This window comes from Suricata suricatta, chromosome 1, assembly GCF_006229205.1.
Source record: "Suricata suricatta isolate VVHF042 chromosome 1, meerkat_22Aug2017_6uvM2_HiC, whole genome shotgun sequence".
Taxonomy (NCBI): domain Eukaryota; kingdom Metazoa; phylum Chordata; class Mammalia; order Carnivora; family Herpestidae; genus Suricata; species Suricata suricatta.
This window is the reverse complement of record NC_043700.1, coordinates 95,827,295-95,853,529: the sequence shown is the minus strand read 5'-3', so window position 1 is coordinate 95,853,529 and position 26,235 is coordinate 95,827,295. Positions and strand designations below refer to the sequence as shown.

Sequence of the window (26,235 nt, the reverse complement as noted above, 5' to 3'; positions counted from 1 at the left end):
GCTATAGATCATTAAAAGGAAAATTGACATCTATATAATACTGAGTCTTCTAATCCATGAACATAATAATATTCCTCCATTTATTTAGGTCTTCTTTAATCTCTGTACTCTCTCACGGTTTTGATGTTGAAGACCTGTGTGTCTTCATTAGATTCAGTCATAAGATTTTTATATTTTTAATACTATCAATAGTCTCTTAAATTTCACTTTCTAATTATTCTTGCCTGGCTTGTAAAAATATGTTTCTATTTGTATTTGCATAACAACTTGCATCCAGCAATCTCTAAATTCTTTTAGGTATAGATGTAATGTCATTTGCAAACGCAAGGAATTTGATTTCCTCCTTTCTGGTCTCTTTGTCGTCTACTTCTTAATGTACTTACTAGCACTTCTATACAATGTTGAATAGAAGTAGTGCTCAGGGACCTTGTTTGGAGAGAACTGGGGATTGATAAGAAGACTTCTATTTAGAACTCTTTGAACTTGTTCATGTGTATTACTCACTTAAAAATATAAATCACTTAACAACTTGAAGGCCATAATTTTCACTTATGAAGGATGTTTAGTAGTTATATTTTTCTTTAGAAGGAAATCCTAATTAGGAATTAAAGATCCTGTGGAACACTTAATGTACATAAGCATATATACACCATTCCAGCTTCAATTAAAAAAAAAATCTCTTGTGTTGACAAAGTCAAGTCTTCATTTCAGTTGAGCTAAGAATGTACTAAGTGGGACAATTAAAGTTACATTTTCTGCAAGCCTTTCTTGCTCCAAAAACCATTACCTCGGTTTAGGAAGAGTTGGTGTCCAGCAAGTGGCATCTGCTGCCTTTATCAGGAGCAGAAATCTGAGAGCTTCTGCCAGTGCATCTTGGTATCAGTTTTGTTGCCAAGGAAAACACAATGCAGTCAGCTACTTGGTGGAACAATTCTTCACTCATACAGAGAAAAGACCAAGCAGTATCGGTTTTGGTAGTGAATGTCAGTTTTCCATGGCCAAACAGTCCTTCTCAGAAGCCGATGTAGGGCAGTTGGCCTGCACCAACCCATCTTGTACAGCAGAAGAACCCCTGCTTCGCCTCTTTCCAAAACGGAGTTGGCCAGGTGTCATATTACACACTCAGGCACTATACCATACACAATGCTTAAGCAGAAAAAAGTACACATTGAGTCTGAAGTGGAAAAATATTCAGACAGTTCCAGCACAAGCTATAGAGACTCTGCCTCTTGGTACGGAAGTGTTCCAGGCCCAAGGCTCAGTCTTGTGTGACCCAGTGGGAAATCAAAAACTATCTTGAGACTGCCTTTCTCAACAGATTGGTGTTTTCACAGGAAACAAAGTTAAATTACAAGAGAGTCACAATATTAAATGAGTTAGAAAATATATACTTAATTATCCTGAGAGTTTTTATCCATAGCAAAGCTGTATAATGAAGCATAAGATACAAGATTTACAACCCATGTTTTATTATCTATGAGCAATTGAGCAATTTTTAAATTTCTCTTAACTTTAGTTTTCTCGCATGTAGTAAAATGGAGCTAATACCACCAGGTTCCAAGTTGTAACATATTAGCTGAGATAACATATGTAAAATCCCTACCACCTCCCAAGACAGAGTCACTTAATGCTCACTTGCAGGGTCAAACTTACAGGAAAATCTGGGTAGTATAAGTGCTTTATAATTTCTTTATAAGAAGAAAACTAGCAAATAAAGTAGTTGCTAGGGAATTTTATTTAATACTTTACATATCAGAATAACTGATTAAAAAGCAAATATTTATCAGTTTTTAAAGAGTTGCACAAAAGGAAAATAGGGAAAGTAATTGCCAAATTCATTTGGATGTGGGCTCAGTTTCATTAAACTTAAAAAAATTCTAAGTCTTTAGACCCTGGGAGTCCAAAACTGGCAGTGGAAATTAATACTGGTTTTGGATTCATGGTTCACAGAAATCATATTTTCTTGCTTGATGCTGTAGATGTTTAACAACATGTTGATAGAAGCCTAACTTCCTGTATAGATTACACATCAAGTCGCCAATTTGTGCAAATAAACTAGACATTGAAAATGAATACATTCAGATATTATGGAACTGTATAACAAATACAAAGTTATTAAATTTCCAGAAGGAATTTAAAAAAGTATTAATAAAGAGTGGTCTTTTTCATCATTCTCAAAAATTCTTCCTCATTTATTTCTCCATCCCTATCACGATCAGCTTCATCAAGCATCTTCTGTAAAACAAAGTGTAAATATGGTATGTGAAATCATTAAAAATGAATGATACAATATTCAAATATATACACAAATTTTATTTTGAATGCACTTGAGTCCATCTAAAGAATATAATTGTACATAATATATAAGTTACAATTATATATAAATATAATATAAAGTATAAAATAAAAATTATAAAAATAAGTAAAATTTACCTTAAGTTCATCATGTGTTACATTTTCCCCTAGTTCCTTTGCAACCCTCTTGATATTGTTTAGTGTTATGCTTCCAGTATTGTCATCAGCAAATAATTTGAAACCCTTCAATATTTCTTCTTTTTCACTCTTTAAAAACAGAAACAACTAAATGTCATTAATCTTACATTTATTTATTCTATCAAATTGGACTTTCAGGTGTTTGAGGTCTAGCAATGTGCCCGGTAGCTGAGTTTATTTATTTACTGTTCTAGCTTTTAACAATTATTCCAAAGCACTCACATCTGCTCTGAGGGTGCTTAAATTCAGAATTTGTTAAAGTGGAAAAGGCAAGGGTGATAAAGATAATGGATCTCTATTAACACCGGTAATTGGTATCAATTACCACAACTGTAAGCTCTAACAGAGAGGTGGTCTCATCCAGTGCTCTCTAGAACAGTTAGAATAGTGCCTGGCAAAAATAGGCACTCAAGAGTAGTTTGCTGAATTCAAGTCTCCAAAATGCTGACCCCATTATCTCTATCCAGCCATTTATCCTTATTATCTCCTAATAACCTTCTCCACACTGGACAGCCTTCATTACTACCCTGGAAATGTCTTTAATCTTGCTATTCCTGTCTATCTAAACCCCATCCATTTTTAAAGACCTAGTTCCAATTCTTTGATTGCTCCAGCCAAAAAAAAAAAAAAAAAGTACAAGGCTATTGCGCATATTTCTTGAAAAACAAAATCACTACTATACCATTTTTACACTCATTATGGCCAAAAAATCTTCGAAACTAATGGTGCCAATTCCTTCTTTGTCGATTTCTGCTATTATTTTTTTAATTTCTCCTTTCTTTGGTTCAAATCCTAAGGCTTGCATTGCAATCTGAAATAGAAATCAAATAAATCGTATTATAATACGATCTCATTCCTAGCTTTTAAATTACCTAGTACTAGATTTTTTTCATTTTTATTATGGACTAGGCATGAACCTAGCAAGTCAGATCAGCAGGCCTAGGTTGCAATCCCACTATGCCATAGGATATGTTAGTTACACCCTGAGTTTTTGTTGTATTCATTCATAAAACAACAAATGACTAACAAGGTATCATTTTGTTAGTATGTGGTAGGTGCATACACTGATGGTGTAGGTGTCCACCATAAAGAGACTTATATCAAGCTTTTAGAAGGCTGCTGTTAAAGACTGAAAGATTTGTTTTTAAAATGTTTTAGACTTAGAAGTAATCTCAAAACCTTCAATTCTTTCACATCTATGGTTCCAGACCTATCAACATCAAATAAATCAAAGGCCTCTTTAATTTCTTGCTTTCGGGTTTCATTCAATTCAAGTTTTGCTGCTGTTTTCTTCCATTGGTCTGAACTTGTGGATGCCTGTAAAAATACACATATGCATCAAAAACTACATGACAGGAAAAGCTACCAGAACCAGAATAATTGATGATAAATTAATTAAATAAGCATGGTCAAGAACCCTATTTCCGAGGACATAATGACCATCAACAATTTCCATCTTTTCCCTTTGCTACCATTTATGCTATTAGTTATTCATATTTTTGTGGAAAGCCTGGTGGGTCTTTTTACCACTTGTTTTTCCTTCAACCTAGTACCTTTTGAAAGAGGCAAAGGCAGGCACGCTAGAACATTAGATGTTAAGTCGGAATAGACTGGCCTTACTTGGTATATCTGAAAATAAGTGTTTAAAGTATACCTTTTACCTAGGCCTATATATCTCCTAATAAGATTTATTTTTGTGGGATATGCTTGACTGAAACATGACATCCTTTCTCTCCTTTTAGAGAACTTTTCTATATTGCAAAGGCTAAGAAATGAAAACACTACATCTTCCAGGTGAAAAACTACTCTAGCGATCTGGATAAGAATAAATGTTGGGCCAATTATCAGTATCCAGGCAAAGTGGAGGTCATCTGCCTGCTGTTCTTCATCCTTATTTCAATATCTCGTCTCCCCATCTTTGGGTTAGGAAGCCGTGGCGGCAGAGACGGCAACTGGACTCCGCGCTCCTCTGTGCACCTCGTCTCCAGGTTCGCGTGGGTTCGTCGTGGTAGCCGCTGATTCTTGATCCCTGGACAGCAAATACACTAGTGTGGTCCTCAACTCCACAGTTCAGCCTTCACAACCTTCACCTTCCCAACAGTGGCAGAATTCGTAGCTACTCGGCCAGTCACTTTTTCGGAGGTCAGGAACTCTTTCCTAGAGACCTAGACCCTCCAACAGACTTTAAGTTTCTTATTCTCTGTATTCAGTTCCTTTCAGACCAAACAGTGGTTTCTATTTCCATCAAGAAGCCTACAGCAGAGTGCTGGTATTAGCGGCTGGCGGGGATAAACTGGAGACACGCTCTTGCGTCCCGAAGAGCCACGGGCACTGTGACCACGAGATTAGGAGGCGAATAATAGATTTCATATACCAAACACAATTCCTTCTTTGATCCGGGGAGAAATTGCAGCACCAGCCCAGGCCCAGCAAGCGGTTAAAGCTTCAAACTCACCATGTCTCTACACGATGCCCTCAGCCGGGATCTCCTGATCTCAGCCGCTTGCAACCCGACCCAACCGCACTCTTCACAGTTCAGAAACCGTTGCTAAGGCCGCTCTCGCCGGCCTCACAACCAGCCCCGCCCACCCAGGCCTACTGATTGACAGTAGTTTCACCCAATAGTCAGAAAAGAAGGAGCTTGAGGCCAGCCCCCCTCTCTACTCTTTACCAATAGTGTAACACTCTGCTTTTCCCAGCCAATCATAAAGCAGAACTTTTCCTCTGGTTTCTTAGCGACCAGCCCCACCCAGCCGACCTACAAGGCCTCGCTTTGCACATGCGCAAATGCGGGCGGGGAAGGGGGCGTTTTCGCCCTGGCGCTTTGACGTTCAAAGGCCAGCCAGAACCGCGTCTCGCGGTGGGAAGTCGGGAACTGGAGCACCGCATGAAGATGGAGAAAAGAACGAGGTTAGTAACGAGGTGCTTCTACTGACTGCTGAGTCTTCAGTGCAGACGTGGAGAGTCCTTATTTGCTTTTTTGACCTCTTCGTGCCCCGGGTTAAGAATGAGAATCCAGGGCCTTGGCGGGCCGGGTGAATTGGTCCAGTTTTGATTTACCATCCGGCTGGGATTACCAGAGGTGGAGACGACTGCCCTTTCCAAGCGTCGCTAGATATTTCTCTACCTCCACAGGGTAGAGGCCTGGGGATTGGCCTTTAGCATTTCCCTTTGGCTCGAAGAGATTCTGGTGCGGTAGGGGTATGGCTGGAAGGAGGTGGGGATGGGTGTTGTAATGCACCAAGCCTCACCGCATAGGAAAGGGTTTTTACCTGTTGTAGTATTTATTCGCCTGGCAGGACTTTGGCCCCACACGTACCGCTTTCCCCCGCCCAGCTCATCCTCAACCATTCAGATGGTTTAATCCCAATATCTGGCCGGCTTTCCAGGCATATCTAGCATAGATCCACACTCATGAGTCAGACACAGGTGGCCTGATTATCCAATAGATTCAGTAACTGCCGGGTTTTAGAAGCTGTCAATCAAAGCAAATTCTTGTACAGAGGCCAGACCTGCTGGTTTGCCCAATCATGAATCTGGTCAGGGACCAACTTAAGGGTGGGAAAAGAATGAGGTGGACCTCTGATTTCCTGGTAGGAATGAAGAGGTGGTAGCCCCTTACAACTTAAAACCCATATTGCGTACACAGCAGGATTCCTTTTATGCCCCCTGCAGTAGCTTGTGCAGAGTAAGTACTTTATTTTCCAGAACTCATACTGGACTCTCCAGCAGTGAGTGGATTCAGGAGGAACATTAACTTTTGCCTAGATTTTTTTCCTCCTTTATCCCACTTCCTCCTTGAAGGTAGGGCAAGAAAACTGTGCAAAGTAGATTCCTGAAGCAGTCTTCCAAATCACTGTTCATACTGTAGTAAGTAGAAGCATGGCACCTTTGCCAAAACCATTATCCTGTCTGGTTCACATTATATCCCAGTCAGACACCCAAGCATTTTAATCATAGATAAACAATTCACTAGGATTCTGGAAAATAGGTAAGGTTATTCTAATATTAGAAGGTTTTTTCCCTGTATAAAGCTGTCCCAGTGGGAATTAAAATGATGCAAGTTCAAGATACTTTGTGAACTAAGTAAAAATATTCATTCACTTATTATACAGCTGACCCTTGAATAGCACGGATTTGAACTGTGTGGGCCCACTTATACATGGATTATTATTTTTTTTTTTTAGAGATTTACCTCTATTTGAAAAGACTTCTGAGTGAACCTTGTAGCCTAGAGATCTGAAAACATTTTAAGACAAAGGTATTATTGTAAAAATACAGTATATTTTTAGTACATATGACATGTAAAACGTGTTAATCGACTGCTTATGTTATTGGTAAGGCTTCCAAACAACAGTAGGTTATTAGTAGTTAAGTTTCAGGTGAGTCAAGAGTTTTATTTGGATTTTCAATTGTGCAGTGGTTGGGGCCCCTAACTCCCAGTGTTTAAGCGTTAATTGTGTATTGATTTTTCAGGCCATTAGTCTCACTGGGAAAGTTCCTCCTGCTCAGTTTCAAGGACATTTACTTCATCTTTTTGATTAATATTAAGAGTATTTCTGAGACCCAGAAATGAATAGTGACCAAATAGATAGAACCAAATTCTAACCTAGATAAAGTTTGATCTTATGACAATTAAAAGGCTGACATAATATGTTAACCTGCTTCTACACCACTTTATGATTTAGGTTCTTATATTTGGGAAATTAACTTATAGTAAAAATGATTTTTTGATTATAGGCTCAGATTGCAATTTCTAGGTGTTGGGTAAAAAGTACTTAGTCTTGAAAAATAGCTATTACTAATATAATTGTATTATAAAACCTTAATAATAGATCCATTGGCATTCTTAAGTAATCTATAATAATTTAATACTTTCCACAATTACTGTGCCAACTATTAGGTGAGTTTGAAAGGAACTGAATGTAAAGTATAAAGAAAAATAAAAACAAGGAACCCACAAGTTAGTGGCAGAGAAAGGTACAGACCCAAATACAGAATTTGAAATTCAGGGTGCTAAGTGCTTTAGTAGGTGTGTGTAGAAAGTGCTTGAGCACAGGAAGGAGGCACTACTTCTTCCTGGGGCCTTTGGAGAAGGTTATATAAAAAATGTGCCATTTGCCTTAGGTCATGGAAGATACATAGCATTTGCCAAGATGAAGAAAGGGTAGGACATTCAAATCTGCATATAGCATGTATAAAAATGAAAATACATGTATGTTCTAGTGTGGCAAGATTATAGAGTTTATAAGAAAGGGTGGAAAATGAGGCATAAATTACACTAAGGTCCAATTATGGGACACCTATATCAAGCTAGGAGGTAAAGATTTTATTTTCTAAGATAAATAGATGTTTTTAGACAATGGAGTACTTTGATTAGTTTTGTTCTTTTCAAAGATCTTTCTGACAACCATATGAAGGCGGTACCATTTTGGAATTACAGGATCTCAGCTAAGACGGTGCCATGTAAGAATCACATCAACTCTAAAGGTGATTGAAACTTAAATTTGTGGTGGGGGAATACTGACAGCAACATCTGTTTAATCTTGTCAGTTTTGTACTTAAAAGTTAAGAGAGCAAATTTGATGAAAGCCATTTCTTCATTTGCTTACCAGATAGTTCTTGAGTGTCTGGAGTATGTCAGACAGTATTTTTGGTATGTAGGATACCTCAGTGACTAAAATTGTCCTCCTGAGAATTACATTCCAACAGAGGGAGATAGCTAATAAACAATAAATAGGTATGTAAACTGTGCCATTTTATAAGGTGATAAGGGTTGGGTGGGGGGGAAGGAAGTAGAGCGTTAAAGGGAATCCACGAAGCTAAAGTTAATCCAAACAGTTAAAGGGAAGTCTACGCTTAAGAGGGAAAAGAGTAGTTTGTGGTGTTAAATAGGGAGCTGGAGTCCAGGGCTCCCTGAAGGACGGACGGTGTCTGCGAAAGGGAGCAAGAGAGCCTTGATTCTTTCTGCTCACCAGGCAGGCGTCTCTACTCTGACCAGAGTCAGCTTTAGTTATGGAAAAAATGAATGGGGTACAAAACAGCAGTAGCAATTGCCTTAGACACTGATTTCTGATAACAAATTCTTTGGTATGTAAAAATTTCCCAGAACATAGATTGGTGGAAGACTCCTGCATAACCTTTATCAATAGGTGACTGGATGTTTATCATATGGGGAAGGAAGGGATTGTAGCATTCAAATACAAGGCAATGTTTTTAGCATAGCAAAGGCAAGAGTTAGGTCTTTGTGAGCAGGAGGTTAATAGCCTGATTTCTGAGGGGAAGAAAAACAGATTTTCTCAGGAAATGTAACATTTGCTCCTATAATTACAAAAGAAGAAACTCCTATAACAAGTTTTTTCACAAGGTACAATTCACATATTTTTAGCATAAGAAGGCAACTCACTCCTGACATCAGTCAGTCAGGCACCTTGGGGGTCAGTGCTCAAGCAGGAATTGAGTGGGGGTTGAGTGGGTGTAGATGCCGGCCACCATCTGGCGGTGGGAGGCCTTGCAAACCCGTCTTGCCTCACAAGGAGATTTTTCCTCTACTTATGAGCTCAGAGAGACCCGGCTCTCCGCAAGAGGGTGTCCAATGGTAGACTTCATTGAAAAGGGGAAAGTTGAGTAAATGCTTAGAGGTGGTGAGGCAATAGATTTCTTGGGGAAGAGCATCCCAGAAAGTGGGGACAATGAGAACAGAAACTAAGTTAAGGAGCATGTTCCAGGAACAGAAAGGAGGCCAGAGCCAAATGCTCAAGGGATAGCATAGTTGGAAACAAAGAGGGGAAAAGGGAGGAGTGCAGATTATTAGGGCTTAAAACACTTAATTCTCATTCCTAGTGAAATGGGAAGGTGTTGCAGGATTTTGAGCAGAGGAGTGAAAGGATCTGAGTTAACTGTTTAAAGGGGGCCCTATGGGAGACAAAGGAGCAAAGACCTTTATGTTCCACGGTGAAGGTTTTTAAGTAATGGAATCATGATTAGACTTCTGTATTGGGAATAGACAAGATACGCAAACTGTTGATTTTGATGATGAAAAAAGCTAATCATACCTGTCAGAAAATAATTGTATTTTAAAAAATTCATCTCCTGAAAAGCATTGCATGTCTTAGTATTCTAAAACAAATACCTTAGATAAGACTAGACATGATAAGAGGAAAAGAAAGCTGTTTCTGATGTCACATCCCAGTGAAGTAGTGTGACTCTGCTTCTTTTAAGCTGGCAAGTAAAGTTGTTAGGAATCTCAATAATAAAACAGAAAACACTGGTGCTGATGTATCACCGAACAAGAATCAGAGCGTGTCAACTCAGTGCCAAGAATAGTTACCAGAGGTGTTTTTATCTTTGAAATTATCTATTTCACCATCCACTTCACTGTCTTTGCCTTTTTTATACTTCACTTTTTAGAAGATGAGGGATTTTTGAGTGTTTATTTTACTTTAATTAACGAATCTCTCCAAAATAAATTACTTAGGAGCTTTTCTAAACTTAGGAATGCTAAGACTGTTTTTTTTTTTAAATTGCTGCTGAAACTTGGAACAGAGTCTTCAAATGCTAAAACAGCATTTCTCTTGAATATGTATTTGTTTATTCATATTTTATTGAGTAGAGTTGACACACAGTGTTACATTAGTTCAGATATACAGCATATGATTCCATAACTCTATGCTCTGCTCATCACAAGTGTCACCACGCAAAGCTATTACAATACCATTGACTATATTCTTTATGTTGTACTTTCATCCCTGTGACTTATTCCTTCTCTAATTGGAAGCCTGTACCTCCTACTTCCTCCACCCCTCCTTACCCATTCTCTACACCCCTTCCGTCCAGCAACAACCAGTTTGTTCTCTGTATTTATGGATCAGTTTCTGTTTTGCTTTTTTTTGTTGTTGTTATTTTTAGATTCTACATATAAGTGAAATAATTGAATATTTTTAGATCAGTTATATGTAACTTTTGTCTATAGATTAGTTTTCTTTAAGTAATTTCATGTCTTCCCTTGGAAAACCTTGTTCACATAAATTAAATATAGACTTTGAAAGTTTGAATAAGTTTCAACAACTCCTGGGTGGCTCAGTTGTTTAAGCGTCCAACTTCGGCCCAGGTCATGATCTTGCAGTCCACAAGTTTGAGCCCCACATCAGGCTCTGTGCTGATAGCCCAGAGCCTACTTCGGATTCTGTGTCTCCGTTGCTCTCTCTGCCCTTCCCTGCTTGCACTGTCTCTCTCTCTCTATCTCTCTGAAAAATAAATAAATGCTAAAAAAAAAAAAAAAATTGAAAAGAAAAGAAAGTTCCAGTAAGTTTGATAGCCTGTGGCTTTTTCCTTTTTCTCTAAATTCTCTGTAACTTTTCCATTCATATAGCAATATCTTGCGATTTAAACATAGTATAGAGGGGGCACCTGAGTGACTTAATCGGTTAAGCATCCTACTTCAGCTCAGGTCATGATCGCAAGAGTCGGGAGTTTGAGTCCCCACATTATGCCCTCTGATGTCATTGCAGAGCCTGCTTCAGATCCTCTTTTCCCCTTTCTTTCTGCCCCTCCAAGGCTTTTTTCCCCCTCTCACTCTCAAGAACAAATAAACATTAAGAAAAAACTGGATTGCAAAAAAAAACATTTTATAGAGAGGAAACCATAACAAAGACTCATGCTTGGGGAAGAAAAGGCATAGCTATAGTAAGGATATGAACGGCCTTAGAAGAAGGCAAGAAGGTTTGGAAGTGGGAAATGCAATGGAAGATTCTACAGAAGAGAGGTTGAATTGCTATCATGTTGGGGAGAGAGGCAGCCAGAAGACAGTATTGTACAGTAGTTAATGGCACGGGACTTTGGGTTTAGACAAATCTGGGCTTTAGTTCATAACCTATTACTAGCAGTAATAGTAACTATTTGTCATTTTAATAGCCTTTTTGTACCTCATTATATTGTGAGGACTATGTTACATAATGCATGTAGACTACCTCATACTTAATAAACTCTAAAAACATGTTAAAAATGAAAAACAAGCAAAAAACCAGTCTTTTTAAGCTTGTCTTTTCAACAAATTATTCTGGAGCAACTAGATATCCAGGAGGGAACAAAATGGCCCCTACCTCACACCATTTAAAAAATCAGTTTAAGATGAATTAAAAACATAAATGTTAAAGCTAAAACAAAAAGAACAAAGTTGGACTTTCACACTCCTTGCTTCAAAACTTACCACAAAGCTACGGTAATCAAAAAAGTGTGTTCCTGGCTTAAGGATGGACATTTAGACCAATCAGATAGAATTGAGAGTCCACAAATAAACCAAAAATCTGTTGCCAATTGATTTTTGACAAAGATTCCAAAACCACTCAGTGGGGAAAGAATAGGCTTTCAACAAATGGTGCTGGGACGGCTGGACATCCCAATGCAGAAGAATGAAGTTGGACCCCTACTTCACCGCATATACAAAAATGTAATGTATCAGTGAACTTAATATAAGACATAAAACTGTAAAACTCTTAGAAGAAAACACTGGGTCAGATCTTGTGACTTTGGATTTGGCAGTAGATTGTTAGATATGACACCAAGCGCATGAGGAACAAAAGAAAAAATAGACAAATTGGGCTTCATTAAAATGGAAAACGTTTATGCATCAAAGTACATTATCAAAAAAGTGGAAAATACAACATACAGAAAGAGAGAAAATGTTTCTAAGTTGTATTTTGATAAAGTTCTAGTTTCCAGAATATATAAGTAACTCCTACAGTTCAACAACAAAAAGACAATCCAGTTTTTAAATGGGCAAAGGATTTGAATAGATACTTATCCAAAGAAGATACACAATTGGCCAATTAGTAAATGAAAAAATGCTCAACCTTATTAGTTACTAGAGAAATGCAAGTCGAAATCACAGCGAAATATCGCTTCATATCCACTAGGATGTCTATTTAAAAAACAAAACAAAAAAAAAGGAAGATTTGTATTGGTAAGCATACTGGGTTGAATAGTGTTCCCTCCAAAATTTATGTCTAGCCAGAATCCCAGAATGTGATTTTATTTGGAAATGGAGTCTTTATAGAAATTTTCAGTTAAGATGAGGCCCTAGTAGATTATGGTTGGCCCTAAATACAATGACTTGTGTCTTTTTAAGAAATCCATATGAAAGAGAAGCAGAAATTTGAGTTTTGTTACCAAAAGCCATGGATGTCCAGGAGGCATCTTGAAGCTGGAAGAGTTTTCAGAAGGATCATTGGCCCTGCAGACACTTTGATTTCTTCTGGACTCCAGAACCATGAGAGAATAAAAATGTAATGTTTTAAGCCACCCTGTTTTTGGTAATTTCATGTAGCAGCCCTAGGAAATCAATACAGCAAGGATGTGGAGAAATTGAAACCCTTTTCTCATGCTGGTGAGAAAGTAAAATGGTTTAGCTGATACAGAAGATAGTTTGGCAGCTCCTCAGACAGTTTCACATAAAACTGCCATGTGACAACTAAGTGTATACCCAAAATAATTGAAAACAGATATTCAAACATTTGTATACAAATGTTGATAGTAGCACAAATTCAGAATAGTCAAATGGTAAAAACAATTCATGTTTACCAGCAGATAAATAAACGAGATGATTTATACAAACAATAAATGATTACTCAGCCCTAAAGGGAATGAAGTACTGATATATAATACAGTGTGGATAAACATCAGAAACATTATGCTAAGTGGAAGAATATTGTATGATTCTCTTTATATGAAATATCCAGGTAAATAGGTAAATTCATAGGGCCATAAAGCAGATTGGTTGCTAGAAGGTTGGGGAGAGCACAGAGAGAGAATGCTTAATGGCTACAGGGTTTACATTTGGGGTAATTGAAATGTTTTATAACTAGATAAAGGTAGTGATTGTACAACACTGTGAATTATACTAAGTGCCACTGAATTGTACGTTTTAAAATGGTTTATGTTATGTGCTCACCTCAGTTTAAAAAGATTAAAACCATAACATTTTTAGAAGAAGTATAGAAGAATATCTTTTGTAGTCAGGGGTAGGCAAAAGTGATAATCTTTTATAAAAAGAAAAAAAAGATAAGTGAATTAGGGAAGTAGATTGCCAGACAATACTAAGGGCCTCTTGAGGTTTGAAATGACACCAGCATGGTTGTGTGTGTTTTTGTTTATTTTTAGCTGCACCAGGGTAAGCATGGAGTAGACAGAGAGTTGGATTTCATCATGATTTGTGGATTTGCAAGGTGAGTAGGATGAACCTAAAGAGGGATGAAGATTTTGAGGGTATATGTGCAAGAGAGTGATTGTAATTGACAAATAGGAATTTAGAATTTAAACTGAGTAAGTAGAGAATTGATAACATGTGGGTGAGGGTTAAAGGACAGCAAAAACATGGTGAAATCAGATCATTGTAAGATACGATGGGTCTCAGGATTAGAATATTGGAGTACTGGAGTATATTTTATGCTATCTAGGAATATGTCTTATAGGAAAGCTTATAGGAAGCTACTCTTGAGGAATAGTTGTGTTATGGCTTCATGTGATCTTAAGGTATCTCAAATAATGGTGTTCTTCAGCTTCAAGGATGAATCTAGGTATTATAGAAACAAATGTATCAGGGGCACCTAGGTGGCCCAGTCAGTTAAGTGTCTGACTTCAGCTCAGGTCATGATCTCATGGCTTGTGAGTTTAAGCCCCATGTAGGGCCCTTGCTGACAGCTCAGAGCCTGGAGCCTGCTTCAGATTATATGTTTCCCTCTCCCTTTGCTCCTCCCCTGCTTGCTTGTTGTCTGTCTGTCTGTCTCTCTCTCTCTCAAATATAAATAAACATGAAGAACTTATAAATCATCCTAATTGCCAGGGTGTCTCGGTGGCTCAGTTAGTTAAGTGTCCAACCTCCGCTCAGGTCATGATCTCACGATTTGTGGGTTTAAGCCCCGTGTCGGGCTCTGTGCTGACAGTTCAGAGCCTGGAGCCTGCTTCGGATTCTGTGCCCTCTTTTTCTGCCCTATCCCTGTATGTGCTTTTTCTCTCTCTGTCTTTCAAAAATGAATAACCATTAAAAAATAATAATAAATAAATATGTAAGTAAATAAATCACCCTAATTGCCATATGTCATTTTAAAAAGCTTTAAAAAAAGTAAAAAAGAAACAAATTTATCAGATGAAAAGCAAAACTCTAAATTGTTTGCTTTTAGATATTTTGGATTTATAAGATTTTGATAAAAAATATCACTCAAAGAATTATAAAGTCTTAGAATTAGAAAAGAAATTTATATTATGTACAATTTTCAGTTCTAGTCCTTTAACTAGAACGACTAGTTCTAGAGCTCATATTTCACATGACAAGTCATTTTATTATGGACAGCTTTTCAGTTAAGGGGTATTTGTTAAAAAATTCTTTTTTACTGGGATAGAGTTTTTCTCATGTAAATTCTTTTTTATTAGTCTTACATGCAGATTTTGAAATATTATGTGGAAAAAACCTAACAGCTCTTGAACTTCTTTTTAATCAATATTTTCCCCATTACATTCTAACCAATAACCAAGTGATCTTCTCAACTGCACGCCTCTTCCACATTCCTAATCTGTGTCCACTTCCTTGTTCCTTATCTTAGCTGGCCTCTCTGCCTCTAGTCAGCCACCATCCGTTCATCCTCTGTGCTGTTTTCAGAGTGGTGATATATCCAAAACACTAGTAGTCATAGCAGTATTACTCAGAAGGGGTTATGTGCCAGGCACTATTTGAAGCATTACTCCCTATAATAACCCTATGAAGTAGCTTGTGCTATTGTCCTCATTTTTCAGATGTGAAAGCAGGATAGAGTAGTTAAATCATTTGATGAAGTCTACACAGCTGGTAAGCATTAGAGCCAAGGTCAAACCCAGACTTCTAGACTGAGAGCACAGGCTTGCAAACTCAACATTAAACTGTTTCTTAATCTTCTTTACTTAAAACACTTCAGTGATTGATTCCCATCATAGGGTCAGGCTTGATGTGGGACATAATGCCCTTCATGTTCCAACCCTTTTCTCTTCTAGAGCTTCATCTCCTCTTTCCCATTACTTTGTTTATATCCTGTGAAACTAAACTACTTGTATTACCCAAATACACTGTGTTTTTTCACATATTTGTACATTTACTACTACGACCTTCAATTCGCTCTTTCAGATTATTCTTCAAGATTCATTTCAATCACTGCCTTATTCTGGAAACACTGTTAGGATTATTACCTGCATGATCCATTTCCCCTATTGAATGAAGTGTTCCTTCCCTACATGCCCATACCTTTATTATAATATCATTATAATACTGTATCATTGCACTGGCCATATTTAATAGAAATTATATATATCAAAAATGCCTCAAAAGCAGGGACCATATCTGATTTTTCTTTTCTGAGTAATTATAACCATGAGTTACACTGAATAAAGTTCCAAGCTTTTATTTTACTTGCAGATGATGATTCATGATGATGGCGAGCAGGGTCATAAATAAAAGAAGGCACGTGGGACTTCAGCAACTTTCATCATTTTCAGGAACGGGAAGAACCTTCCTAGGCCCAGTAAAATCATCTAAATTTATTACTGATGAAGAGTGTCATGAAAGTATGTTAATCAGTTCAGTAGTAAGGCTTCTTGAAAGTTTAGATTTAACCAGCGCAGTGGGACAACTTCTCAATGAAGCAGTTCAGACACAAAATAACACGTATAAAACTGGAAGCAGTACCCTTTTATTTCTTGTTGGTGCATGGAGCAGTGCTGCTGAGGAATGTCTTCATTTGGGTGTCCCCATTTCATTAATAGTGTCTGTAATGTCAGAAGGCTTGAACTCTTGCATTGAAGAGGTAGTTTCCCTTCAGGTACCTATCCACAATGTATTTGACCAGATAGACAGCACAAAGACATTTTCTGGACTTGACACAGGTAGTGTTCGTTTGTGTCCTTTTCTACAAATCCCTTCAGATACTGGTTTACAGAAGGAGCATGATCTCAAAGATGTTGCCTCTCCATCATTGACCATTTACAACCTTTCTGGGATACCTGTTAGATCACCTAAACTCTTTATGCCTCAGGCTGAAGTTGAAGCAAATAAAAACACATTACAAAATCCTCAAACTCTGGAAAAGAGTCTGGTCGCAGACAACCGCTGTAGAAAATCAATACTAATCCACAGTAGGCATTTTAATAGGACAGATAGTAATCAGTGGATGAACAAACCAGAGGGATTTCTAGAACACCATGGTGCAGCTATTCCCCGTACTTACAGATGTAATGATTTGATAGAGTTGGAGATGGGTTTGAGTCATGGAGATCACAACAGCATGAAATTAGTAGATGAAGCAGTTCGACTGCAATATCAGAATGCAAGTATGCAACAGGGCAGCTGTTCAGTACCATTTATGTTTGACATTTCAAGAATCTTCACTTGCTGTTTACCCGGTGTAGATGAAACTTTTTCTTGTGTCTGCCAAGGATATATCACTGTTGTGTCAATATCTAATAATACTCTGATCAAGGAATTGCAGAATCAGCCTATCCGGATTATTCTCATTGAGGGTGACCTCACAGAGAATTATCGCCACCTGGGATTTAATAAGGCTGCAAATATTAATACACTATTAGAAAGCATGAAAGTTCAACAAGACAGCTCAGAAGAACGGTGGACAAATTATGTATTACAGGTATTAATCAAGTTCAATGTGAACCTTGTCCTGGTACAAGGAAACGTGTCTGAAGACTTAATTGAAAAGTGCATACATAGTAAGCGGTTGGTAATTGGGTCAGTGAACAGCAATGTGATGCAGGCTTTCGCAGAAGCTTCAGGAGCAGTACAAGTTGCCTACATTGCACAAGTGAATGAAAACTGTGTGGGCAGTGGGGTCTCTGTGAACTTCTGGAGAAGTATTCCCTCAGATGTCATAGAAAGGATCAACATAATGACAATCATGATAAAAACAGCAGGAATTAATTTGGTTACAGTAGTGCTCACTAGCCCAGTCCCTGCACAGATGCAAGCCAAAGAAGATCGGTTCTGGACTTGTGCCTATCGTCTGTATTATGCTCTAAAAGAGCAGAAGGTCTTTCCTGGAGGTGGTGCAGTTGAATTTTTGTGTCTTAGCCATCTTCAGATTCTTGTAGAGCAACCACTGAGTAAAAGAAACCACGTCTGTTCAGGATGGCTTCATAATACATCCTCTTGGCTGGCCTCTTCTCTGGCACTATACAGATCAACTGTGCTGAAATGCCTGGCAAATGGATGGCACAAATACCTTTCAACTCTCATGTATAACACTGCCAATTACTCATCAGAATTGGGAGCCAGCACAGTCATTCAACAGCATCTACAAAATGCTACAGACTCTGGCTCTCCTTCATCTTACATCTTGAATGAATGTAGTAAACTAAATAGTGGAATTTTTAATTCAGGCATTTCAAATAAACTGGAACAGATTCCAAGCGTTTATGACATTGTTACACCAAAAATTGAGGCGTGGCGCCGAGCTTTGGATTTAGTGCTCTTAGTACTTCAGACCGACAGTGAAATTATTACTGGACATGGACACACACAGATAAATTCACAGGAAACAGAGGGTTTTTTATTTTTGTAGTATTATTGGCTAAGCCTTTGGAAAATAATCTTTTGTAATATATCATGCTAATAATAAATTTCCTAGTAGTGAAATCATAGAACCTAAAATGCCAGCTATTACCAAGAAGGAAATTACTGATGTCTGTCAATAACTGTAGGGTCTGAGATTTCACCAGACTTACAAGCTAACAGGTGAGACAGGTGAGCCTGTACTATTTCATGGGATGCTGCAGGATACATGAGACACTTGGGTCAGAGACAAAGCACTCTTCTTATTCACAAAGTGGTAGCCAGAGCTTCCTGTTGGTTTGTATCAGTGTTGGAAGCCAGCACACACAGTAGGTTGTGTTACAGAAAAGGAATGCTCAGCTTAGGACTTTTGCTTCTATAGTAAACAGAAACAATCCTGTTCTTTGTCCAAGGGGAGTTGTTACCTCATGCTTCAAGGTTATTCAGTGTAAATACAAGACATGGACTGGGTAAAGATAGGTCAGGTCCTTGCCTTCATGGCATACCTAGAAATATGCCGGGCCACTCAGAGCCTATACTGAATACCCTCTTCCAGCTCTTCACTCCTTAACTTGACATGCTCTTGATCAAACTTGAATTTTCATGTAAGAATGCCACTCTCTTGGCTAGTCTGATTAATCTGACAGGTTGTTTAGTCAATACCAAATCTGTTTAATTTGTTTCATATAGCAGTTAAATTTAAGACTGCTGTCAGACTCTGAGCAGCAGGATGAAACGTGTCGGTAGTACTGACTTCAGTGATGATACCTAGGGTCTTGAATTTAGTCAATTTTAAATTCCATGGGAGGGGGGTCTTTTTATTAGCCTGGACATACTGTAAGATCAATGTATCACATATTATGACCCAGGCCAGGAAGCTTTGACTGGTCTTCAATGTTACTGACAAAACTACAGAAGGCAATAGATGGCCAAAACACTTCCCCATCCCTAATGGAGAGACCTACTGTGGCCCGTTTTCCCCACGTACAAGCACATCCCACCAGGGTGAGGTCACTCAAATTAAAGATTTGTTGTGAAACCTGATTTGAATCACCATTATGTGATTTGACTAAGTCAAATAAGTAGTGTCACTCAGCGGTTGCAGCCTTACTGCTAATACATGGCAAAATCCAAGGCTACTCAAACATTAAGAGAAGTATACCATCAGTCAGATTGAAACAAGGTTGTCCTGTTCCTGTGTTGGTACATTGTTACATCTAGAAGCTGCCATTGATGGCATTATGAACCGCCTCCAATACTGCCTAAGAGTCTTTTTTTTTTTTTTAATTTATTTTTGATACAGAGAGAGACAGAGAGAGAAGGAGACACAGAACCGGAAGCAGGCTCCAGGCTCTGAGCTAGCTGTCAGCACAGAGCCCAACATGGGGCTCAAACCCACAAACGTGAGATCTGACCTGAGCTGAAGTCAAAGGCTTAACCGACTGAGCCACCCAGATGCCCCCCTAAGAGTCTTATTAAGGGGACAACATTTGTTTGTTTGGCTCTCAGAGGAATTAAGTGCTATGACTGTCTAATCTTGAGAAACTACTTGGCAAACAAAGTTCTGAATTTTGTTCAGGTTTATCAGCTACTTCTACTGGTAGAGGAAGATAATAGTCACAGTCAGAGCCATTGATCATTAAGACAGGCTTCTAACTTAACCACCAGAACACCATCTATATAGTGAACACTTGGGACATCAGAACAGAGGTACTCACACTAAATCCCAACCTGCGAAAGGGTAGGGTGGGTTAGGGTATGGTAGTAAATGGCAGGAAGTTTGTCTCATTTCTCCACATGCAGTAATACCCTGAATAGGAAAATCTCCTCTGACACTGAATGATCATTTGTAATGTAAGCATGTAACACCTCAATACCAGTTATATGTTTTTATAACAATTTATTCTAATGTTAGTGTTGACTTCAGTCACTTTTTCCCTCTATGTCAACATGGACCAAGAAGTGTAACCCAATGCCTAATACCGATTTCCCCTAGAGTGGGGACTTGGGCACCAAGTTTCCCCATCACACTTGGCTTTTTCCTTAAAGCATCTGAGGTCAGGGTAGAAGGTGAAGGAGTTACCAAGAAATGCAGAGAGAATGGCTCCATGTCAGTAAGCAATGATTTGCATTTAGTTTTGGTTTTGGTCAGCTGCCCACCTTGAGCTCAACAAACTTACGATTTTGGTTTACTCGAAGTTTTGTTTCCTCATTGCTGTTAGCATTTGTTTCATCTTTGAAGACCCCTTGACTTAGCAGCCACTGCCAAATTTCTTCTTGGCTAGAGCTGTGGGGCATGCTGCCTTGTTGTATTAATATCATTTCTCTTCCCACCCTGAGGTGAGTGAGCAACAACCAATACACGATTTGGGTGGTTTGTTTTAATCCTACTTCTCACTGCTTATCCTCCAAACATAATTTAACAGTATGGGTACACTATGACAGTGGGGACTTATCTTTCCCTTTCCCTTTCCAGCTACTTACATGAAAACATTTACTGTTGGATGTCTGGAAGACCTCTCTTTTAATCCAACCCATTGGGCCTCTCATCTTTTCCAGGAAACCATGGTTCTCAGCCAAAACAACAAGACCTGGCAGGGTCTGAGATTTGCCTCGTTTACATGCTAACAATTAAAATTCCATGGGATACTGGCAGAAGACCTGAGACTCCTGGGTTGGAAACAAATGGTCATATAGTAGGCAGAGCTTCTTGTTGCTCCTCTGTCTTTCCAAGCCCCACATGGGTGACATAAAAGCCCAGGATGAATGCCTGTGTGTGCAATGGTTTGTGTTCCAGGAGAGGAACAACTGACTTGGGCAGTTCACAACTTTTACAGTAAGCAGAAGGAAGCCTGTTCTTTGTCTAGAGTGAGATATGTCATCATTGAAGGTTACTCACTGGAAACAAGTCCCTGAGAAATGGCCTGGAAAAGGAGGGCTCAACAAACAAAACAAAACAAAACCAAGAGTTCAAATTCAGCAAGAAGGTGTGGGAATGCTGAGAGCCCATTGCAGAGTCTTGCTTTTTTGCTACTTAGCCATAAATCGAACACTGTAAGAGCCAAATTATGTGTGGAGTTGAATATTAGAAGAGCTCTGGGGAAATAACATAGTAATTAAATTATTAATTACCTACCATGTTCCAGGCACTATGTGAAATTCTTTACATATTGTATTAATTGGCTAGGGTTGCCACAACAAAATGTCACATATCAGGGGGCTTAACAGAAATTTATTTTCTCATAAATCGGGGGGTAGTCTGAGATCTCCAACGGAGTCTTCTCCCCGAGGATTCTCCCCATCACCCTTAGATGGATGTCTCATCCTTGTATGTTCATGTCTTCCTTCTATATCTGTCTTAATTTCCTCTTGTAAGGAACCTAAGTCATCATGGATGACGGCCCGCCTTAATGACCTCATCTTAATTACCTCTTCAAAAAGCCTGCCTCCACCAACCCTCGACTTCTCTGGGCCCTTCCTCAGCGGCCGCTTCAGCTCCGTCCGCCCTGTCGACCTCCTCAGCCCCCTCCAGACCTGAGACGCCGGTGTATGCACCACCCTTGACCCCGCTAGAGATATGTCCACCCCAGCTCGGCGGCGCCTCATGAGGGACTTCAAGAGGTTGCAGGAGGATCCCCCGGCCGGAGTCAGCGGGGCTCCCTCCGAGAACAACATTCTGGTTTGGAACGCGGTCATTTTCGGGCCTGAAGGGACCCCGTTCGAGGATGGAACATTCAAGCTTACAATAGAATTCACTGAAGAATATCCAAATAAGCCACCGACGGTTAGATTTGTCTCTAAGATGTTCCATCCAAATGTCTACGCAGATGGTAGTATATGTCTGGACATACTTCAGAACCGTTGGAGTCCAACCTATGATGTATCTTCCATTTTAACATCCATACAGTCTCTGTTGGATGAACCCAATCCCAACAGCCCAGCAAACAGCCAGGCTGCTCAGCTGTACCAGGAGAACAAGCGGGAATATGAAAAACGTGTTTCTGTGATCGTGGAGCAGAGCTGGCGTGACTGCTGACCCGGGTGCAGCGAAGGAAGAGGCTGGTCAAGAGGAAAATCTATATTGATGTGTTTGTCACCTTCCTGTTCACTGTCATTACATTTACTTTATTAAAAGCAAAATAGCTGTTGTGCCGTTTCCATCTTCCCTTGCCGAGCTTTTTTGACCCCTCCTCCCCTCTCCTTGAACATCAGAAAACACCCTGAGATCAAATGTACTGACTATACCTGGGTTACGTGCAAACTTTACTAATGCTCAATTCCTTTTCTGTTGTGTCTCATCTCCGGGTTTAGAGCCATATTGTGCTGCCGTGCTTTACACTAAGCTTTTAAAGTGAACCGTTACACAAGCGGCACTTGCGCACAGCTCGATGTCCAGGGTGTTATTTTTAACAAAATGCTGAAGTGTCGCATCCTGGCTGGCCGTTCACTCGTGTTGGATTCAGACATGAACGCTTGGAACATGGCCCATGGCAAACAGGGGAACAAATCCATATAAACGTCCATTTTGAAAGAGCGATGGAAGCCAGAACTGCTAGGACGGTAAGGTCCAACCAGTATGACTTACAAGAGGGTTTTTACCGGCAGGAAGGGGACAGTAAAATGGCTCGGCCAAAAGCGCGCCGCAGTCACTGTGACTGACACGTCCTCTCCTTGCGGGATGCTCCTGGGCTCACCCATGCTAAGTTTCAGAAGCCTGAAGTCATCTTCTGGGTTTCGGCTTTTTAAAGAGGTGTGGGAGCAGAGGAATGGAAACAATCACTAGTTTTGAAGCTAGGGAAGGTTGGAGATCTGTTCATCTTTTTAAAGGAGCAGTGCTACCCTCGATAGACTTCTAATCCCCCCCCATCATTTTTCAGACTTTTAAGGAACCCAAGGAAGGGAGCTATCTGTGGCAAACTATTTTTCCACTCCACTCCCGAGGTCGTGCTGCATGCTATAGTTTCTTCTTCTTTTATATATATATATATATAAACACCCAGTGCTCTTCCCCACAAGTGCCCTCCTCCATGACCATCACCCTCCTTTCCCTTCCCCCTCCCCTTCAGCCCTCAGTTCCTTTTCTGTATTCAAGAGTCTTTCATGATTTGTGTCCCTCACTCTCCCCAACTCTCTTTCTCCTTTCCCCTCCCCATGGTCCTCCATTAGGTTTCTCCTGTTCTCCTGTTAGACCTATGAGTGCAAACATATGGTGTCTGTCCTTCTGTGCCTGACTTATTTCACTTAGCATGACACCCTCCCTTTCAGTATTATAAGAAACTTAAAGTCAACGTTCGTGATCTTTCTGTGGATATTTATACTTAAATAGGCAGTATGTTTACGCCGCAGTGTGGGACAAGGCTTGTACATGTTTCGTGTAATGTTCCATCGTCACCTTTTGTGTGTTTGTCACTCTTCTAAATCGAACTTTGCACAAGTAACCCATGTAAAAAATGTACATTTTTCAAAACTTGTAAATAAAAATAACTTTAAAATTTTGTAGTCAAGGTATAATTATATTTTAGCTCACTATGAACTTTTAGTATTAACTTATTGGAATCTTACATCTACTCACTCTCCCCCTTGAAATAAACATGGTGAAAGCAAAATTATGACGCTCTGCGAGAGGAAAAAGGAGTAGATACTGTTGGAGAGGACCTTCTTTCTTGTCATAAATGTTAATGCTTTGTTCTTTTTTTAATGTTTTAACAAGAATGTAAAACTGTTAAATAAAACAAAGTTCCTTCAGCGAAAAATAAAATAAAATAAAATAAAAAAATAAAAAGCCTGCCTCCAATATAGTCACATTCTGAAGTGCTGGGGACTAGGATTTCAACCAATGAATTGGGGAGGGGGACACAATTCAGCCCATAACACATATTACCTCAATCTTTAAAACATATTTTTCTCCATTGTATAGAGAAGGAAATGAGTTTAATAAGGTTAAGAAACTTGCCCTAAATCTTACAGTTAATAGGTAAGCTCCAAAATACATTTCTAAGTATTAGCCGTGTTAGGAAGATTTTTCTGTACTGTAACAATAACAAAACAGGAAAAGAGAATGTCTAGTTTATTGATAGGGATAATTTGAATATATTAGAAAGTATTATTTGGTTATCCTCTACTAAAATAATGTAATTTTTGGTTTAGAGATTGTCTTAAATGTGGGCACATGAAGGGCACCGGGGTGGCTCAGTCGGTTAAGTATCCAGCTTTGGCTCAGGGCATGATCTCACAGTTTGTGGGTTCGAGCCCCATGTTGGGCTCTGTGCTGACAGCTAGCTCAGAGCCTGGAGCCTGCTTCAGATTCTGTATCTCCTCTCTCTCTGACCCTCCCCTGCTCATGCTGTCTCTCTCTGTCTCTCAAAAATAAAACCATAAAAAAACTTTTTAAAAAATGTGGTCACATGAATACTTTGCACAGATCATCATTCTAGTTATATATGCTGTCTTTGTTCAAATAAACATTATATGCTGTCTTTGTTAAAATAACAACATTAAGTGTTGAACTGTTTTTTAAAATAAAGTATTATTTTATTTGTGTAGGTATTGATACTTTTACTCTCCTGTATACTATTAACACTTAGCTTTTGTTAAAGTATTATAAAGATTATGAGTGCCACTAATATTAATACAGATGCTTAGCTCACTTTATATAATAAATCTTTTGCAAAGTTGGTATTTACGTGTATTAGTGCCATTAAATATTTAGTAAAATCTTGTTATAAATACTTTCCTTTGACACTAGAAGTCTCATTTTAATATAGATTTGTAAGTTCATTTTGTTTCCAGATTATAAAATATATTTTTACTGTTACATGGTTTATCTGCTATTTTTCCAATTTTTGTAAGAAATTCCTTTAAGTTTTAATTACTCAGGGAACTGTGCTGTCCTTGCAGACTGAGCCCAACCCCTCACATAAACTTGATTCATGTAAATAAATGAGTTTTCCAAGAAACCCTATGCATAAGCAGGTAGACATTTCTTAAGAGACCAAAGAACTGTTGACATCTTTGAGACCAATTTGCTTCTTTAAAACTATAGATTACAAGGAGGTTTTCAGTTATCTTACATTACATTTTAGCCCGTCTTCCCAAAGATAAATAACTCGACCAGGGGTGCACTGGCTCTTCAAAAAATAATCTTCAAGAAATTCTAGCAATGGAATCCCTACATAAACCAGAATATGGGCAGGTGTACCTATCTGCCTCAACGCTGGACAGAGGCACGATCAGCAGAAAGTAAGCAGGAGGCAGCAAGTGTGAAGGGGTTACTGACGGGTCCTTTTGAGCAACAGTCCCTAAAATTGTTGAAAGGACTCTACCTGAATGGAAATACAGATCAACAGTTTTGGGAATGGGCGTCACATTCTGGGTGAGTGCAAAGAAACAACAAAAATCTAAAACAACCCCACTTCTGTGTGTTTGTGGGATGCAAGAGGATTGACTAGTGCTGTAGTCCTCTAACCTCTGAAGAAAATCTGAACTGTTCTGCACATGCTTCTTTCCAGAAGGACTGAGCCCTGGTCTGAGAGGCGGGGAAATGTTGGAAAGAAGTAAAATACAGCAGGACAAGAACATTTGGAATAAAGAACAGGGAAAACTTACACTGAGAATGGAAAAAATATCATTTTGTGTGGGTGACCAGCAGACTCAAGAGGAAAAGATCTTCCTCTACAGAAGGTCTGTAGACTTCTAGGAAACACAGAACTAAATTCAGAAATTCTTTTCAGCTAGACTTTGTGTTGACAAATAGAGAAAGGTTACACAAAAAGGGTATGTTTTTGGTCCTTCACTTATAATAGGACAGAGATCATGGGCCATGAAGCTGAGAAACTGACCCTGCTACATCCCCATCTCCATAGAAAATCCCTCCTCTGTTGGGATCCACAAAAGTCCATGTAATTTGGAAATGAGGGGGAAAAAGACATGCTATTTAACCTCAAATGACCTTAGTACAAAAAAAAAGGTTTAAATGGATTAAAGAATTTTGAACAGACATGAGAACTGATCAGAAAACCACTCTAGCTATAAAGCAGATGAAAATTAATGTTTTTAAATGAGTTAAATCATTTAGATTGGAGTGTTTGAAAAAAAAACGGCACACATTAGAAATGAAGATGTCAGAACAGATTATGGAATGACAGCTGACACAGTTCAGAAAA

At 38.9% G+C, this 26,235-nt stretch overlaps 2 protein-coding genes and 1 pseudogene across 3 annotated transcripts; 2 read left to right on the top strand and 1 right to left on the bottom strand.

Annotated features, from left to right (window-relative positions):
- Nucleotides 1–1,445: 1,445 nt before the first annotated feature.
- On the bottom strand, nt 1,446–5,056 carry LOC115273478 (centrin-4-like). Its single transcript, XM_029916573.1, has 5 exons — nt 4,949–5,056; nt 3,673–3,810; nt 3,176–3,304; nt 2,434–2,562; nt 1,446–2,235 (listed from the first exon to the last, which is right to left on the bottom strand). The coding sequence occupies exons 1-5, from the start codon at nt 4,949–4,951 to the stop codon at nt 2,146–2,148; spliced, it is 489 nt and encodes a 162-aa protein (XP_029772433.1). The 5' UTR covers nt 4,952–5,056; the 3' UTR covers nt 1,446–2,145.
- Nucleotides 5,057–5,313: 257 nt separating this feature from the next.
- On the top strand, nt 5,314–22,231 carry LOC115293598 (annotated as a pseudogene).
- BBS12 (Bardet-Biedl syndrome 12) lies at nt 5,316–18,126 on the top strand. 2 transcript variants are annotated; one of them, XM_029941298.1, is made up of 4 exons: nt 7,900–7,983; nt 12,620–12,776; nt 13,651–13,715; nt 15,932–18,126. In XM_029941298.1, exon 4 carries the CDS (start codon nt 15,942–15,944, stop codon nt 18,081–18,083), a length of 2,142 nt encoding a protein of 713 aa, XP_029797158.1. In that variant the 5' UTR covers nt 7,900–7,983; nt 12,620–12,776; nt 13,651–13,715; nt 15,932–15,941; the 3' UTR covers nt 18,084–18,126. The 2 variants fall into 2 exon arrangements, with proteins under 2 accessions (XP_029797165.1, XP_029797158.1); XM_029941305.1 differs by lacking the exons at nt 7,900–7,983; nt 12,620–12,776; nt 13,651–13,715 and adding an exon at nt 5,316–5,403.
- Nucleotides 22,232–26,235: the final 4,004 nt, after the last annotated feature.

Excerpts from the sequence above, each read along its gene's own strand:
- BBS12 (XM_029941305.1), top strand. The coding sequence starts at position 15,942 with ATGATGATGGCGAGCAGGGTCATAAATAAAAGAAGGCACGTGGGACTT.
- LOC115273478 (XM_029916573.1), bottom strand. Across the intron at positions 2,563-3,175 it reads CCATAATGAGTGTAAAAATG|AGTGAAAAAGAAGAAATATT; the intron begins GTATAGTAGTGA and ends CTGTTTTTAAAG. Across the intron at positions 2,236-2,433 it reads TAACACATGATGAACTTAAG|AAGATGCTTGATGAAGCTGA; the intron begins GTAAATTTTACT and ends TTTGTTTTACAG.